At 41.8% G+C, this 17827-nt stretch overlaps 1 protein-coding gene across 2 annotated transcripts in view; it reads left to right on the top strand.

The window, feature by feature from the left end:
- Positions 1-17827, top strand: part of LOC117938964 (proton myo-inositol cotransporter-like) — a 64029-nt gene that overhangs the window by 34836 nt on the left and 11366 nt on the right. For both annotated transcript variants that reach the window (XM_034863964.1, XM_034863963.1), the window contains one exon: positions 2075-2183. In XM_034863964.1, the coding sequence (XP_034719855.1) occupies positions 2075-2183 (109 nt within the window). The remainder of the gene's footprint in view (positions 1-2074; positions 2184-17827) is intronic.

The following is a 17827-nucleotide window of genomic DNA, read 5'->3' as shown; positions in this document are numbered from 1 at the left end:
CAAGGCCAAAGCTTGGCGTCAACTATTTGTATCATCCCAAACTGAGATATCCACCATCTCACAATTACGGGGGGGGGGGGGGGGGGGAAAGGCAGCTACTGTGCTATGCTGATCCTCAAGAGAGATATTTCTTTTTACACTTTTCCTATCGCCTCCATAGGGAGGTCAGAGGTCACAGTAACACAGCAACATCCCTGGAGCTAACAAAGCCTCTGTTATGGAACTGGGCAGATGGTTGCTGTCACACAGGCCTGAAACTAGATCTTTCAATTTGAGGACAGTATGACTAATTATGTCAACTTCATGCCCAAATCATAAATCTTTTATGAATATGGGAAATTAGCAGCTGACAAAAGTGACAGAATTAGTGATTTCTCTGTGTGGATTTTGATAAAACAGAATTTCTTGATAATCCCATTAAAGAAAATGTGTTATTTTTTGTGTTAAAAGAGGAGTTTGAGTGCCTGGGTAGCTCACCTGGTAAATCATGCAACCGTGTGTAGAGGCTCACTCCTGTGGCCCTTTGCTGCATGTCATTCTGCCTCTCTCTCCCCTTTCATGTCTCTAGCTGTCCTATTAAAATAAAAGCCTAAAATGCCCCAAAAGTAATCTTTTAAAGAGGAGTTCAACATTTTGGGAAACATGCCTATTTACTGTCTTGCCAAGAGTAATGTATGAAGAGCAATAACACTCTTATGACTGTATGCTAAATATAAAGATACCGCCAGCTAGGGCTGCACAATTAATCAAATTTTAATCACGATTTTGACTTCCCACGATCAAATTTGCGTGATCGAGCGATTTTTCTTTTTTTCTTCTTCTTTTTTTTAAATGCATCATTTCATAGAACGCTCCAGGTTTTTTTTGCATAGCGCATCTACCGCTCCATAAACCCCTGTCTGATCATGCGCCAATCCGAGTTGTTCCCTGCATCGCGCAGCTTAGTTTTAAGATGTAGACAGTCACAGAGGACAGAGAACGGGAGGAACATTCAACAGATAGCAGTCGTTTATACGTTGGTCTCAAGGTTTACCAGTTTACCAGTGAACTCAACCTTTTGTCCCGTCTGTGCTAATCAGACAACAGCAGCGAGCAGTCCTAGTCGGTGGCGGTGCTGGTTAGCTTCTGTTAGCTCACAGGCTCTAGGGCGCAAGTAATATTTTCCTCTAGGACACACCGGTGCGCATAATGTCCTCGCATCCGCGGCAAAGTTGTTATATGGATATGGTTTAATTTTGCATTACATGACCCATTTCTTCTGTAAAGCCGTGCCTTTGTTTGGATCTCTCCTCTACTCTCTCTCCTTTTACTCTACGCGCAGCCCCGCCACACAGCTCCGGTCCACCATTCTGACATTTGCTGCAGTTTTAATTGTTATTAACACAGCTGTATATTGTTAAATATGAGGGGCAAACCTGTATTTGTACCAGTGTTTTGACTGGTGAGCCTGTTATCGCGGCCGGCACGGCGAAGAACACAAAAGAAGTTATTGAACTAACTTCAGTTGGTAGAGTAACAGCGTGTGGGACGGAGCTGCTGGACCTGGGCCAGAGATGTGACCCATGGCCAGAATATCATAGTTCATAAAAATGCAGCGCAGTGACGATACAGACATTTCATACACACAACAAATAAAATTTGTTTTGATTAAAATCAAAAAAATAATCCTGAGAATAATCCTGATCACAATATTGATCAAAATAATTGTGATAATCGTGGCCATAATCGTGCAGCCCTACTACCAGCAGAGGGTTAGCTTAGCTTAGCATAAACACTGATAGATAGATTAAAACGGGTAGACAGCCAGCCTGGCTCCTTCAAAAGGTAACTAGATCCTCTTGCCAGCCCTTTGAAAGCTCACTAAGAAACACATCATATCTTAGTTGTGTAATCCGTACAAAAAGCCAAGTGTAAAAGTTGCACACTAATTCTTGTTACCATCAGGGGTCTTGTTCTTCTTAGGGTGGGTAGCTGATTTTTGGAATGAACCTCTATTAATGCCTCTGTATTTTTTGCTGTGAAGCCATGCTGAGTTTGAAATTAATTTCTGCTGTGCCTTTCTTTGTGTCTCCAGATGGCCCCGTGATCTGGCGAATGCTGACCTACCCCCCCACTCGGCGAGCCCTCCTGGTTGGCTGTGGTCTTCAGATGTTCCAGCAACTTTCAGGAATCAACACGGTCATGTGAGTAAAACCACGATCATTTTACTTACTGATCAAAATAAGGTTGAAGTAAATGATTGAATTATGGGTGTTTTACTGAATCTAAAAATTCCTGTCGTCCTTTGGGGTTAAAAAGACCCCGCATTATAAAGTGGTTCAATGGAGCAAATAGTCCCACCATACTGGTCGCCAAAACATCTTTAATCATGGATGTTGGATGTGTGGGGATCAAGCAATGGTTACAACAACAACAAAACAGAACTTTTCTCACAGGTCCTGGGCCATTTTACAGTTTAGTCTGGGAGAGACAGGCAGCACAATGAGGAGGCAGAAACTCTATACTGCACAGGAGGCTTGTGAGATATTTGTTAAAATGAAAGAAGACAGACGAGGAGGACAATGCTGAACATAATGAGGGAGATCAATCAACTGATGAGGAGGAAAATAATGACTAGGTGATAGAGCCAACATACAGACCGCATGCTGCTTTTTCCTCTGAAAAAGCCCCCATATTGCCTGCTACAGAAATGGAAGATGAGTATTAATTGAAGGAAATTGATGAACTTGATGAGGAGGTAGAACCTGAAGCTGATATAGAAGAAGTGTCAGATGTGCAGCAGTGCATCTATTTTAATGAAGATGAAGAATCAATAAATGAGGCATAATCTAAAGCTGAAATAGTGGAAGTGTCAGAAGTGGAGGACTGCATCTATTGTGATTAAGATGAAGAATCAACGGATGAGAAAGAATCAGTGAGGAAGAGGACCCAGCTGAGATAGAATATTTTTAGTCAAAGAATGAAACACTGGCGCCCGGGTAGCTCAGTTGGTAGAGCGGGGGCCCATATTTAGAGGTTTACTCCTCGACGCAGCGGGGCCAGGTTTTACTGCGACCTGCGGCTCTTTGCTGCATGTCTAATAGTTGTTATTAAAGGCTTAACACAGAATTAGGTGAAGTATCCACTAATTATTATTTAAATAACAGTAAAACAATGAATATGAATCTGTTGTAACATATGTAACATCACAAGAAAACTGTGTGTGGCTCACTAGAGGCTGTGAATGATATTCATAGTCTTGTCACTAGATCCTATTACCATTTGAAAAGGAAAGTTCAAGTGTGTTTTTGGCCCACAGGGTTAACCAAAACAAGGACGATACATGACACTGAATCTGTGTGTCACCAGCCGTTCCTTTCAACAAGAAAGATCTAGACAGATGTTTTTTGCTTTAGCAGCACAGTATTAAATCATAAAGCAATGCTTTCATCTTTCATAACACATGATAGACCGGGGACCCAAAGCCTCATTGCATGCTACTACTGTCCACCTGCCTGTCAGAGGACAAGCCACCTTTCCTCTTTTATTCTTTTTATCTTTCCATCGGAGGAGACAGTGTCATCTGGCTCTGTCTCACCTCCCCTTTGAGATGGACTATATTACAAGCTCTGTAAACAATCTGTGGATATGTGCTGTTGCTAAGCAACCGTCGGGGGTGAGAGCAATAGGATAAGTGCATGTTTGAGTGTCTGCATTCGTGTGGGATCTGATGCAAGGAATGTGACACTATGGACTTTGGGGTCAGCGCGTGTGCACCTGTGTGAAGTGTGCTCACATGTGTGTTTATGTCTGTGACTAAAGGTATAGATGTATGCGCCTGATGTGTGCTTGTCTCCGGAGATTTGAAATCCAGCTGTGGTTAGCAGAGGTGACACACTGGATATGTCACAAATCTCTTGAAATACTCGTCTCACTGATGTCTGGCACTCTTGCTACATATACACAGTATCTTCATCTCCTGCTGCCGACAGTATGAAGAGCAGAGGGGACAAACTAAATCTGTCCCAGCTTTGTCCCTATCTGCCTGTCTGTCTCTCTGACTTGTGTGTCTAACAGTGTTCCAGTCTTTTGGAAAAAGGTCTGTCTGCTAGTTTATCTGTGTCAGCAGTGACCCATTTACACAGAGTTTGAATGCGCCTTTGATCGAGATGGTGTCTAGATTGTGTTACTGTATGTCTACACCAGCCATTAAAATGTGTTTCCAGTGTACAAATTAGATCTGACTGCCCTTTCATTTTCCGGGAAAAAAACACCACTGCGGCTTCCATTGGTGATAATTGCATCCTTTAAAATTGACGTTGAAGACCTCATCCTGCTGACAATCAATTTTCGACAATGTCTCAGTTTGAGTTGTTTGTTTTGGACCATTTTCTGGTTGCATAAGTGTAATTTAGCTCAAGTGTGCTAGAGATGTATGTGTACGTTAAAGAGACTGCACATCAATACCGATACTATTTAGATCTCCAGTCAGATTGAAGTGCAGCAGATATGCTGGTATTTACAAGAGGTAACCAAATTCCATGAAACATATAATAGGGGTGTGTCTCTTCACTGGTCTCAAGATTTAATTTCATTCCAATTATCCTGTCTACGATTCGATACGATTTGATATTCCGATGCATCACAATGCACCACCTCCTCAAATTTATTAATATTGCTAGACATGGTTTCAACAATTTCAAGCTGTCAGATATATACTGTATGAACTCCCCTTTTGTTTTGCATCAGCTCTTAAAAAAAGACACTTCGGGGATTTAGCAGAGTCTGAACACAGCAAACAAATAACAAAAACAAAGAAATCAATCAACAAGTAACATCAGTAGGCTATAATCGATTATGGTCTGTCAATGCATTGATGCAGAATTGCCTAGGTCAGCATCGTAATGCATCAATGCAATAATTAACACCCCTAACATATAAGTAGTATACTTATAAATACGAATAAAAACAGTGATTCATGTAGAGGTTGCAGGTGCAACCCAATTAACAGGAAAGTGAGGAAAATGAACACACGCTTCTGATGCAGCGATCCTGTCATATCAAAATGTATTGTAATTATAAGTTGGCGACTTGTAAAAGGTTTTTACATCCACTTCTAAAACAGATGGTCCAACATTTAAGAAATATGACACAGAAGAGCCGGAAAACCTAGCAAACATGGAAGCCCTAACAGCAGCCAAAGTCTGTTCCATGGAAATAAACGCAATGTTATATTGTTATTTCACACTATTTTTAACCGTCACATGACCAACTCAACTATCCTGAGATGTCCTGTGAAGTGAACGCTCACAAACCGTAACCACGAGAATCTTTTCCATCTTTCCCATTCATCTGACTTGACATGAACACAGCACGATGAGAGAAAACACCTGTGTAGACTGATGCTGCGTTCCAGACACAGTTTTCAGCCCGTAAGTTACGACTTCAGTTCACGACTCCAAACTTGGTAGCATTCCAGGAAAAGTCACCATCCGTCAGCAACATATTTTGGGCTTCATTCAATAAACATAACCTGTAGTAGTACGCATTTGTATTTGTATTGTGGATTACAATGTGTATAATTACTTGCCTATTTATGTCTATTCATTTCCATTTCTCACTGTTAATCACCAGCTGAATATTAGAATACAGATGTCAGAGACTGGGCAGGTGAAATTGAAGGAGCTTGAAATTAACAGAGCCTTAAAGCAGCAGACAGACAAAAGTAGCAAGAACAGCAAAACACAAAAATGTAACATTTGACCCAGGTCACTAAAGCCCATTTCCCACTGGACAAAAAAACCCATCAACCTCTGGTTTTTGTCTTCAGTGGAAAAGGTTACAATCGGCATTCCCGGGACAAGTTACTCTGCAGTAATCCAAGGTAAGGGGGGGAGGGGGGGAGAGTTTGGAGAGAAACCTCCCGACACGTCTGATACTCTATTGGATTTGCAAAACAAAGTTAAATGCCTCATTAACCAAGTAGAGCAACTGTCTGATAAATGTGTGGATTTGGAGTGACGATCGAAGAGAGATAAACTCCGTATTGCCGGGGAACCTGAGGGAAAAGAAAGAGGGAAAACTAAAGAGAGACTTTGTGGCGCAGCTGCTTGAAGAGGCTCTGGATTTAGCCAAAACCCTGGTGATAGACCGAGCCCATAGAGCTCTGAGGACGCGCCAGGATGATAGTGGCCCACCAAGACATCGGATAGTGAAGCTACACTATTGCCAAACAATAATGAGATTTGGGCTTCTCAGTCCACTAGACTAAGATTAACACACAACGGGACAGAAGCGGTGTTTACTGATCCAGATGAGGCTTTTCAATATGCGGAGCAGCACTTTGGAGGTATCTCAGCTTGATAGCGACAACTAGCTACGATTGTAAGCTCTCCCTTCTCTCCTTCTTGTCTAGACACGGCCTTTGATATGTGGAAAGAACTCGGTGTTCGTAACGAAGGGATTTACATATACAAGGATCGTTTGCATCTTTTCATCAGTTACAACAAAAATATGGTATACCCAAAAATCATTTAGTCAGATTTTTTCAAGTAAGACAAGTAAGAACACATCTTCCTCAGTTTGAAAAAGCAGGGCCTGATAACTGCCTAGGAGAGTTGGGGAGGACAAACCACAGTATATCCTGTTTATATATCCATAAATGAACGTCATTGTCTAATACAGTTTAAAATCCTACATAGGCTACATTATTCCAAACAAAGACTTCATAAGATCTTCCCTGAACTCTCTCCTCTATGTGAAAAATATGACACTCATGTCGTTGATTTGATTCATAGTTATGTTCTTTGTTGCAAAATACAGCGTTACTGGAGTGATGTCTTTGGTTTCATGTCTAAGGTGTCAAATATTCAAATGGTCCCAGAGCCAATTTTAGTACTCTTAGGGATATCCAATGAAGCTAAGAGACTGATACTGGCACAACAGTACTTCTTGGCACATGGAATTCTCACTGCAAAGAAGTGTATCCTCGTATTGTGAAAAAGGAAAGAGGGACCAACACTGAAGATATGGCTCATGGAGATAATGGACATGCTCCACCTTGAGGCAGCAAGGGCACAGCGGATGAAGACATGACATACAAGGGACTTTTAACTAAAAACTAACAATCCTTGTCAACAAGTCTTGAAAATTGAAAGCCGGATTGTCGGTTCTTCTCTATGTTCAATCTGGTGTATTTCTTGGACGGTAATTTCTTCCATCCACATCTGTGCTGGGCCTTCTGTTTTTTTTCCCCAGCATGATTTTCTCTCATCCTGCGTGCTGCTTAGCTCTGTATACTTTGCCACCTGCCTTTTTGTTCCCGTGTAGAGCAGCCAGGATAGCCCCATTAGCCGTGAGATATAAAGGAGGTCTTGGGCGCCAGTAAATCAACCCGGGCTTAGAGACAAGTCCCTCTATCCCTGTCCCCAGCTGCTTTTCTTGATTAAACCACCAGGCTGTCTCGTAGAGAGAACGAAAAGGGCAGTGAGAGTGAGTTGGCAGACAGGCAAGAAATATTAATTTGCAAAGCAAACTAGCAAGCACATATTGTCTGTCATTCTGCTCCAACAGTCTTGAGAGAAGTTGGGAACTTGACAGGAGCGGATTCATGAAGTCCCAGACATTTTTTTTTTCTCTCTCAAATATGCTCACACAAATGGAACAATTGAGTTTATGATGACACACTGTCACACTGGAAGTCCTCTTCTTGAAGTAAAAGTTCCAACAAGAAGTGAGTCCTTTTGTTCTTCAGCAAGCGAATAAATGCAACTAAAGTTGGAATTCCTTGACAAACTAACAAACCATTTGAAACAGTTGTCCTCAGGTTTACCCTTTCAGATCTGACACTTGGTAATAATTGAGGGGACTCCTGACATGTCACTGTGATCTCACAGGAATGTGTTCAATCCAACATTATTCAATCAAAACAGCAGTGAACGCAGACTGTCTATGACCGAGCCATGGGGGTATCATGAGACCTGGATACAGTGGACCAAGATGAGGCCCCGTTTGTTCCAGTAAATGCCAAAACACATACAACTTCCAGATTCCAATTTCAGTTCATGGTACATGGGGTGTCGTGGTCAAGACTGTCAACTTTAGTGTGAGTTTTATGTTCAGAGGAGTGTTGCAAAAATTGTATCTAGTATAGCATTGAAACACACTGTAAAATGTAATATTGTCATAGCCTAATTGATTGAACATTTAGTTTTTTCTGAATTTGTCCTGGGGCAAAAGTTCAGTAGATATTTTATTATTTTTGATCCATCGTAGTCCCCACATGTTTTATTGGGTGCCTCAGGTGCACAGAAAAAGGAGGTCTGGGAGGTTGTGGACCGTCAGAGATTGTGTGACACATGTGACACATACCCCTTTTCCACCAAGGCAAGTTTGTGGGCCCAAAAAGTTCTGAGGGGCTCTCAGCCAGGAAAACTGGTTCAGCAACGGCAGCAACACTTTGCTTGTTCAAGTTGGTAGGGAGAGGCTGAAAGTAGAGGAGCCAGACCACTTTCGTTGGAGAGAATTAAATCCAGTGGTCACTTGTCACACAGTGTCCCTATGGAGATCCTTAACCTTTTCCAACATAATTAACAGCTAAGTCCCCCAAAGAGGCCAGGTGGATGATTTGTCCTTGTACAGCTACATACTTGCTTGCAAATTACATGTGGTGCAGGTCCATATCGCACACTTTCCTTTGTGAAGTGTGGGCAGGATGCTGTCTAATTAAATGTGTGTAGGCAGACAAGTTCAAAGGAAGGTCATCCAAACTCTTGGTTCAGTGATATTCCAGTTAAAAACACAACCCCTGAATCCAATTACAAATAATTAGTGTGTGGCTAAAATGACTCACTCAGTCCATAACATTAGATATTAACATATCTAAAAGACATATTTAGCATCACAGAGATTAGTTTTGTTAGGGCCTGTTGCAAGATCTTGTGTAAGTTTGTTCCTGAGACAGAAATAGGTCTCAAACAAAGTTTTTTTTGACTAGTATCGCATTGCCTGACCTTCCTCCACAGCATTGCGGAGCAAAAGCTTACTGGGGTTTATTGGCGCCGGATGGAACAACATAGCAAAATAGCCTCGGGAAGGAACTTTTTTGGGGAGAACATGTGCACGTTCAAAAGTTGTTTTAGTTGGGTATCAGAAAACTCAGATTCAATCTGCAGAGATCTGAGGAACAGTTAACCATAGTCAGAATTACAGCCACTAGAGCCAGTCCCACAATGAGCTTTCCTTTGTATGTGCCATTTCTGAATCTGTTGCCGTTGAGGAGGGGGGGGGGGGGCTTGACCAACTGCCACTTTGCTCGTTTGAAAGCCATGATGTTTCTCTCTCTTGGACGGAAAAGCCGAGAAAGGGGAGGTAACCTTGCTCCTTTGGACCTCATAAGGGGCAAGATTCCAGATCAACCCATCGGAGCTTATATTTTCTCAAAGGCAGAGCATGATACCCAGGGCTCGGTTTATACCTATCGCCATTTCTAGCCACTGGGGGACCATAGGCAGGCTGGGGGAACGCATATTAATGTTACAAAACCCTTATAAAGTGCCACTTTATTGCAATGGGACCTTTAAGTGTCAGAATGTTTTGGAGCTATGTGGCCTGTGAAGAATGGGTCCAATGTTTACGTTTGTGAACATGAAGCAAAAGAATCGGTCATAATCTGTGTTCACATTCACTTCTCCATATCAACACACACGGGAAATTACTCTGAGTTTCGTTGTCTCGGTTCTAAACCATCTCTGATACTATCTGCTCGGAGGACGTGTTTCACACGCAGTACAACAAAACTCTACACTTGTAGCACACACACAAAAAGGTGCTATGGAAACTTCCACATAGAGCTTACGCGCATAGCCTCTGATGATGATTTACTTCTTGCAGACCTTCGCACATTCTCGCAGACAGACAGAATAATTTTGCTAACGTTAAAATGCTCACAATGGCAATGCTAACATCCTGACTTGCAGGTAAAATTTTTACCATGTTCACCATCTTAGTTTGACATGTTAGCATGCTAACATTTGCTGATTAGCCAAACACACCAAGTCAAGCTGAGGCTGATGGGAATGTCTTTGGTTTTTGCAGATTTTCAGTCATAAACCAAAGCATCGGACAAATTAAAAAAGTGACCTATGTAAAAAGTAAAGGTATCACCAAGTTATTTCAAATCATTCTGGGGGCAACGTAATCCATGAAATAGTACATTTCTCAAGAAATCCATAGAGCCACACATGGCTATAAATATCTGTAGTTGGTAGTTAGCGGACCATCTACCTTGTCTATGGTATGGTCGATGTAAGGGGCGTGTTGCCGGCACCAAATCAAAGGCTTTTTTTATGACCATAGACCTGATCTGAACTGAACTCTGCTGAATAACATGACGGCTGCATATGTGATACACATGGTCAAACACCGAACACTTTATTTTACAGCAGGTTGATTTGAACTCATATGTCAGCCAAACTCTCTCTGGACTCTATTTTCTTCTGGTTTTTGTATGAATAACCTCCCTGCCCTCACGCACACACAAACTCACATACACTCCGGTCAGCAAAGCCTGTGTAATGAGAGATGTATTTGTCAATACTACATCTCTCAGGAATCAAAGAGGTGTTGGATGGTGTGTCTGGTCTGCTTGTCTTTCTGCCCGCATGAGTTTGTGTCCCTGAATGCCTCCCCGCCTGACTGCCCTCCAACAGATGAAGGGATGGATAAAGATGGATACATGGATGGTGCTTCTTTCTCAACTATTTTTCTTCCTCTTTATCCACCTTTCCCTCTCTGTCCTAAATGTGGAGAAATGCGGTACAGCAGTGGTTCAAATTAGATATCACCCCCTCCCCCTTAGCCACTGGATCATTTTGATTGAATTAGCCACATAATCTAGCATGTAAAGGTCACCGAGGGCTTGCAGGGACTTCTGTGTGTTTGGATCTTGTCAAGGCGGGTCAGCGGACTGTGTTGCCAAAGCGGTGAGAGGAAATAGGGGAAAGTACGCGCTGAGAGATGAATTGAGCAGAAGAAGGAAGAAAAAAGGGAGCGATTGGGTAGGACAGAGGACAGAATAACAGGGTGGAGGGAGCGATGACATTGATGGTGATAGGGCGGAGGAAGGTGCGGAGCGGGATCAATCCAGATGACAGGCAGAGGGAGGGTGAGATCGATTTATAAAGGAAGACTGATAAAAGGACAAAGAGGACAGACGGAAAAAAAACCTTTGTTCTTTCATCGGTTTTTTATGCTCCTTTTTTGTAACAAGCAGTTTTTAAAGGTTTGTGTATATTCACTGAATATACAAACCCAAGGTGTGTGTGTGTGTGTATATACATATATATATGTATATATATATACATATATATACTGTATGAAAATACAAAAAAAAGCTAAAATCGCACAGATGTCTTGAGAAAGCAAACATTGTGGTGTTATATTGTATATCTATTGTATTATAAATGTAGATATGTTTTTGGTAATATGTTACTGTTATAATGTGTGTTGTTGTCAGTTGGCACTAAGGTGTTATTCCGTTGACACAGGCCAGTTGGCCCTCGATCATGGTCCCACAGTCAAATGTCATGTTAGAAATGTCACAAAACGCCAGTTTTTCCATGTTTCCTTTCTGTGTGTGTGTGTGTGTGTGTGTGTGTGTGTGTGTGTGTGCGCTCCTGTGTCTGTGTTTGTATGTTTTCAACCGTTCATAAGCAGCTTAATCATGGCAACCTCCTTCACTGTCTCCAGTGGAGTTGCAGTGAGATCCTCCTTAATGAGAAATATTCTAATTTTCCCTCTAATCAAATGCACACAGAAACACATAACCCCTCACTTCAGCACAAACATCTCATTTGCTTAATAGCAAGATGTCATTTGTGAGGCATACTTATTCTGTGGATGGAGTGGCATTTGAAACACGCGAGAAATTGTCACAGGTCCGATTCAAACCCTGGACCTCTGTGTCAAGGCATAAACCTCCCTGTATATGTTTGCCTCCTCCACCCACTGAACCAACCCGGCCACGGCAGTAATATACCTTTAAGTTGGTTCGCCAAACGCCATAAACAGGGCCTTAACAGAGGTTAAACAGTAGAGATGGAAAAAGACAGTGCAGGCAGGTATAATGGAATTGGCAGGTATGAAATGGAATTTTGTTAATTCTTCCTAAACCTTGACAGGATGGGCTTTGAAATACCTCAATTAAAAGACAAATATAAAACTGCACTTAAATAATCTTAAAACTTAATAAAACTTTCGATCACCAACTGCTGGTGTTTGTATGTATTACCTAGTTTTATTCAAAGACTTTCAGGTTACATAATGGTATGCAATAAGGACCAAACCAGAGACTACCGTACTACCGTAGCTGGGCAAATAACAGCTTACACAACAGCCTGGCCCTTATTTTCTCTCTGACATTTTATGTTATTTAAAGTAGTAAATGTGCTTTTTGTGCTCCGTTGTTGCAGGTGCATAGTTTTTGCCATAAATATATATTATATTATATATTTGCCCCTCTTGCAAGGTAGAGCAAAGTTTCCAGTGTGTTTGTGTGTAGTTCTGAATCAGAACGTCACATCTGCAGTATACCTTTTGGGTTAAGCATTTTTCTTTTTCCAGAGCAAAAATGTGACGCATCTCTGTGTTCGGATGCTTTAATTTGAAAAAATAGGCCACTTCCCAAGAGAATCTCCATCTCTCTGTCTCTCTCTCTCTCTCTGTCTCACTCTTTCTCTTTTCCCAGCCACATCTTTTCCTCTGTCCATTTGTTCTTGTTTTCACACCCGCATCCTCTCACTTACTCCCCTTCTCCCCCCCCCCCTCCTTCTGCTCTTACACCTCGTCAATTTGTCTCTTACTCAGTGAGTCGGTCACTCACTCACACAAGTGCTCGCTTGTTCATTTGCACCCACTCACTCACTACTTGCCTACTTACACCACACACACTTACACTTGTTTGTTGTTTAGCTCAGTCTCCCCTTCTTGTCATTGTTGCCTTACAGTGGATCCCTCCCTTCTAAATCCATATTATTAAGTTACGTAATTAGATCAGCGCTCCGTCAATAAGTAGCATTCTGTTGGGGCGTTCTGTCTTAAAGACAAAGGAAACCTTCCTTTTAGCTCTCATTCCCTCTCACACACATGTTTGTGTTTACCATCAGTCATCCTTAACTGCTCCGGCAGACCTCTGTATTTCAGGCAGCTTCCTTTGTTTTCTCCGGAATGAAAATAGAGTTTTTGGTAGATTTTTGAAGGACGGTACCAGTGATTTTACATGTTGCACAATTTCCCAAATTTCACAGTTTATTCTTCTTCACCCTCGGATGTTTGCTTACTTCCAGTTTTGCAAGGCGCATAATGGAAACGTCATACACACGCCCATTCATCCGCCCGTCCGAATGTCTTTGTGTCAGGGAGCTGGCAGGGTGAACTCGTCTGACGTCCGATCGTAAGGATTTGGACATTTGCGTTCTCACAGACACTTCCGCCGGGTAAAGTCTTATTGATTTCAGGCTTGCAGTGCATGTGGGAAAAGAAAAGAGGCTAAAGACACACACTTTGTACACTCTGTCACCCTGACGTCTGAGAGCTTAGTCACATCAGCGTGTATGACAACAACATTTTGAACCAAAATCCCTTCATTTCAGTATCAAGCGATCCTCGGATTCACTTGCAGATGTGAAGAGATGGACTTCAGTGAACTTTGTAATGCATATATTTGCACCACTGATGAATTTTAAATGATATAGACAGTGCTGTCCTTTGAAGGAACAGAGAGAAGTGGAATAATCTATTATATTAGCCCATTAACACACATTTCACATCAAGACATTCTTTTTTTGGTTTTAAATGAACACAATGGCCAAGACTATGTGAATCTTACCTATCTACACATATATTACATTTCATACCACTGTGCGTTTCCATCCACTACTGTTATGTAAATAGTAGGAGTTTAAAATCAGGTGGATGGAAATGAACTTGTAGACCATGGAAGTTCTACATAGTGTCTCGTGGGCAGAAGTAAAAGCTTATTTGTGTTGCATCATAATATTTTACAACATTGCAGAATGAGAAGTGACGACAATAGAGCTTTCCCCTTTGTTTTTTTTTCTTCCATTTTGCCATAAACAAAACGAGCCACAACCTACAAGTATTTACTATGCTGAGTCTTCAAAATGCTTTGTATTGGTTTGCAGAAATGTAAAGTCTGTGTTGAAAAAAAGAAAGAAGAAAAGCCTCCCAAGAGTCAGCAGCCTCCAAGACGGATTCAGTGTGTCAGTAAATGTCAACCATGTCATGTGAAATGAAATGGACTAAGAAGTGCAGTAAGCAATCGTGTGCAAGAGGGAGATGAAGTCAGGCGAAAACATGTCTGTTATCTATTTAAATTAGCTGAATAGGAAACAGCAAGTGGGCCTGTATTCACTCTGTTTTACTTGTCTGCTGTATCTCCAATGCCTAACCCTGTATTTCAGTTCTCAGTGGAAGCATAACACACACACACACACACAGACACTGACAGTCTGGTTTCAGCGATTTGATTTATTCCTTTTTATCTGGTGATAAGTGTAAATGACTACTTCACAGGTTGGTGGCATGTGATACAAGAACTAAATACATACAGCCGTTCCTGTGAAATGTGTATTTACTCTTCCACCTGACACTCTCTTCACCCATTTGCTCCCTACAGCTACCGCTGTCTCAGTCTCTCTTGCCTTCAGGTGTTTCTCTCTGTTGTCTCTTTCCCGCTGCGTCTGCCTTTCTCCCTGGCTGACGTCTTTGTCATCACTCTTCTTTTATTGTGTTGAATGAGAGGTTTGGAATGGCAGCGTGACAGGAGTGTGTATCCATGTTTCCATTTTCAGACCGAGGTCAGTGCCAGATCACACCTTCTTGTGTTTGCTTTGCACCGACGCTCCGCAGGGCATGTTATGTAAAAGACAGTGTGTTTGTGCATGGCTGTGTGTCTCTGCGTAATTATGGGACAGAGAAAGATGACATCTCATCCCCCTCAATCTCTCTGCTGTATGTGTTTTATCCGTACCCTGTGGAGGTCTAATCAAACTAAAATGACTACGATACAATCTGATAATCATGGATCATTACCAGGACTGTGGTTCGGGTCTTTGAACATGTCATTATTAGCCGTGTGTAATGAAGGCGAACTAGGGTTAAAAGCTAACTCCCCCCAACGGTAAATGGCTTGTAATAGCTGCTCTTATTTAGCGCAGTTTCACATATAAAGTATAAAATGTGGAAGGTTAATAACCTATGCAGGGGTCAAAGTAAAAAGTGACCTGTGTTCGTCAATGGGAAATTGGTGGGGCCAGACACTGGGTGACCTGGTGACTACTCACAGGGCAAGTTTGGGACTGGCTAGCTTACTGTTAACTCACTAGTCTTTTTTCTGTCTACTGTTCTGTTTACGTCCCCGTGATGTTATGTTCATCATTTTCAACCATTACATTTCAAAAAAAGGTCGATTTGAAGAGGGATAATAAGCGCTTCCAGCTATCGAGTTTGCCATCGGTCAATTAGCGAACCTGTTAGCAAAAGTATTGTCTTAGCAAAAGTTGGGGGAAGCGGTTTGTAACTAAAATGAGAAAAGCTAGTCCACCTTAAAGGTCAGTCCACCTTAAGTGAGCGTGTCAGTTGTCGCTCACTCCGGGGCACTTATTCAATGACGAATAGCCTTAATTCAATTCAATTCAAGTGTATTGTCATTCAAAATGTTAGACAGGGACCAGGACCAGCAAATGGCAGAGGCAGTAATTCATTAGGCTAAAAGTGATGAGGGTTAAATTTAGAATAAAAACACTCAAAGCGACAAGTATTTCAAGGCATCAGCAGTCTATCAAGTAAAGTGCATCAGCGGTCCATTTGGTGAAGTGCATACTGTTCAATAAAATGCATCCAGTTCTTTATGGAAAAAGGACGGCAGCAGCACACAGCAGACAGTCTAGTTGACAGTGCTCACCGCCGCTGGGTAGAAGCTGGGCTTTAGCCTTAAGGCTGCTCAGCCTCCAACAGCCGGAACTGTACACACACTACACTGCTACATTAACCGCTATAATGTTTGTGCTAACTTCCTACTCATCGTCTCTCACACACACACACAAACACACACACACACACACACACACACACACACACACACACACACATGGTCTCTCTATCTATTTCCTCTCTCTTGGCTACACAATCGCTTCGTTATGCACATAACCTACACACTACAAACTAAGTTATTCCTTAACCCTTGTGTTGTCTTCCCGTCAACCATGAAAAAAAGTTATCGCCTTTTCTAAAATTTTTGTCACTTTTTCCAATGTTGTGGTTGCTTATTTTTGATGTTTTTTTCCAAAGTCATTTGATATTTCTGGGTCTGATTTGAACCGAGGACAACATGCGGGTTAAAGGAGTTTTCTGCTTAACACCTTGTAGTTTGAAAAACATCTTGAAGCTGAATTAAAAACTGAATTCTTGAATTTCAATATGCTGAAAGATGTTTTATGGAATTGTCATCAAACAACGCCAAAAATAGAGCTTTATATGAATATATTTTAGAAAGAATTGCCTCGATGCTTAGGCCTAGGGAAAGGTTAATGGTGCAACACAGCTGAAATGCTACAACAGCTTCCTCTATGTCAGACTCCCCCCCCCCCCCCCCCCCCCCCCCCCCCCCCCCCCCCCCCCCCCCCCCCCCCCCACACACTTCCAGAGCACAGATTAATTTCACCTCTCCGAGTAGATCCTCTGAACTTCTAATCGCAACTATTTCACTGGAATAAATGTATTATAAGTTGTTACCATTTCGGGTCCTGGTTTGACCAGACCTGTAGGCAACAGTTTGATTCTTTTGGGTGGCTTTGATTCTGTCGATTTTTCTTCCAACCGAACACGACATCAACTGAACGCACTAATTAACATACTTCAACTACAGTAAAAAAAAACTAATTGCTGAAATCATTGATTTGTCAGAATGAAATCAACCAGCATCACCATGGATGTAGTAGGGGACCATGCCACTGACAACCCGTCAGTTAATCCTCCCAGTTTAAAGGCACTGAATGGCTGCCTAATTGCAGCATTTTTCCATTCTCATTCTCTCAGTGCACTTTCTGAAATCTCGGCAGGCTCCCAGAGGTCCAGGTAATTGGACCAAATACAGTCCTGACTCACCTCTAAGCCCCTCAGACATTCTCTTATTAAAGCCATTTCCATTGTTAACACACTGTTACTGTATAATGACCTTGCCAATTACAGTTGTTCTACACATTAAGTTGTTTTTATATTGTGAAAGAGTGCTTTACGTCTTAGAAGATCAAAAGGAAAAATAAAAAAGTAACATTTTGAGGTCTGTTTCATTCAGGTGGGTGAGTGCCTGGGAGGGTTTCCCATCACTTTGTAATGTGTGTTATTAGTTGACAGGTGGTGGGTGTTTCAGACTGAGAGGTGTCACTTTCTATTAGAGTCGCTTAAACCTGTCCCATTCAGGCTCGCAGCACTGCAAACTACAACTAGGAGAAAAATACCCAAACATTCAAAGACACAAGTAGCTTCATTTTTTTTTTTTTTTGCCAGTTTATGCTACCATAATTAAACGCATTTCACAAAGACACAAGTCATTAAAGTGCATCGTTTAAGCAGGAAAACACAAAACGGACTCTCAGAAAAAAATGAAAAGCCATTTCAAAGAATTCTAACAATATGCCAAAAATAAATCCTAAGCCCACAATGTTCTGTGTGGTCCCATTATAATGATGCATTCTCATCTAGGAAAGAATATCGAGGAGGCTAGTCAGCAGCAGCACCTCTTCGTGGATTGCGCTTGTGAACCAAAGTT

This window comes from Etheostoma cragini, chromosome 23 (genome assembly GCF_013103735.1).
Source record: "Etheostoma cragini isolate CJK2018 chromosome 23, CSU_Ecrag_1.0, whole genome shotgun sequence".
In the NCBI taxonomy this organism is placed as follows: Eukaryota; Metazoa; Chordata; class Actinopteri; order Perciformes; family Percidae; genus Etheostoma; species Etheostoma cragini.
The sequence above is the reverse complement of the archived record's forward strand: the minus strand, read 5'-3'. Positions and strand labels throughout refer to the sequence as shown.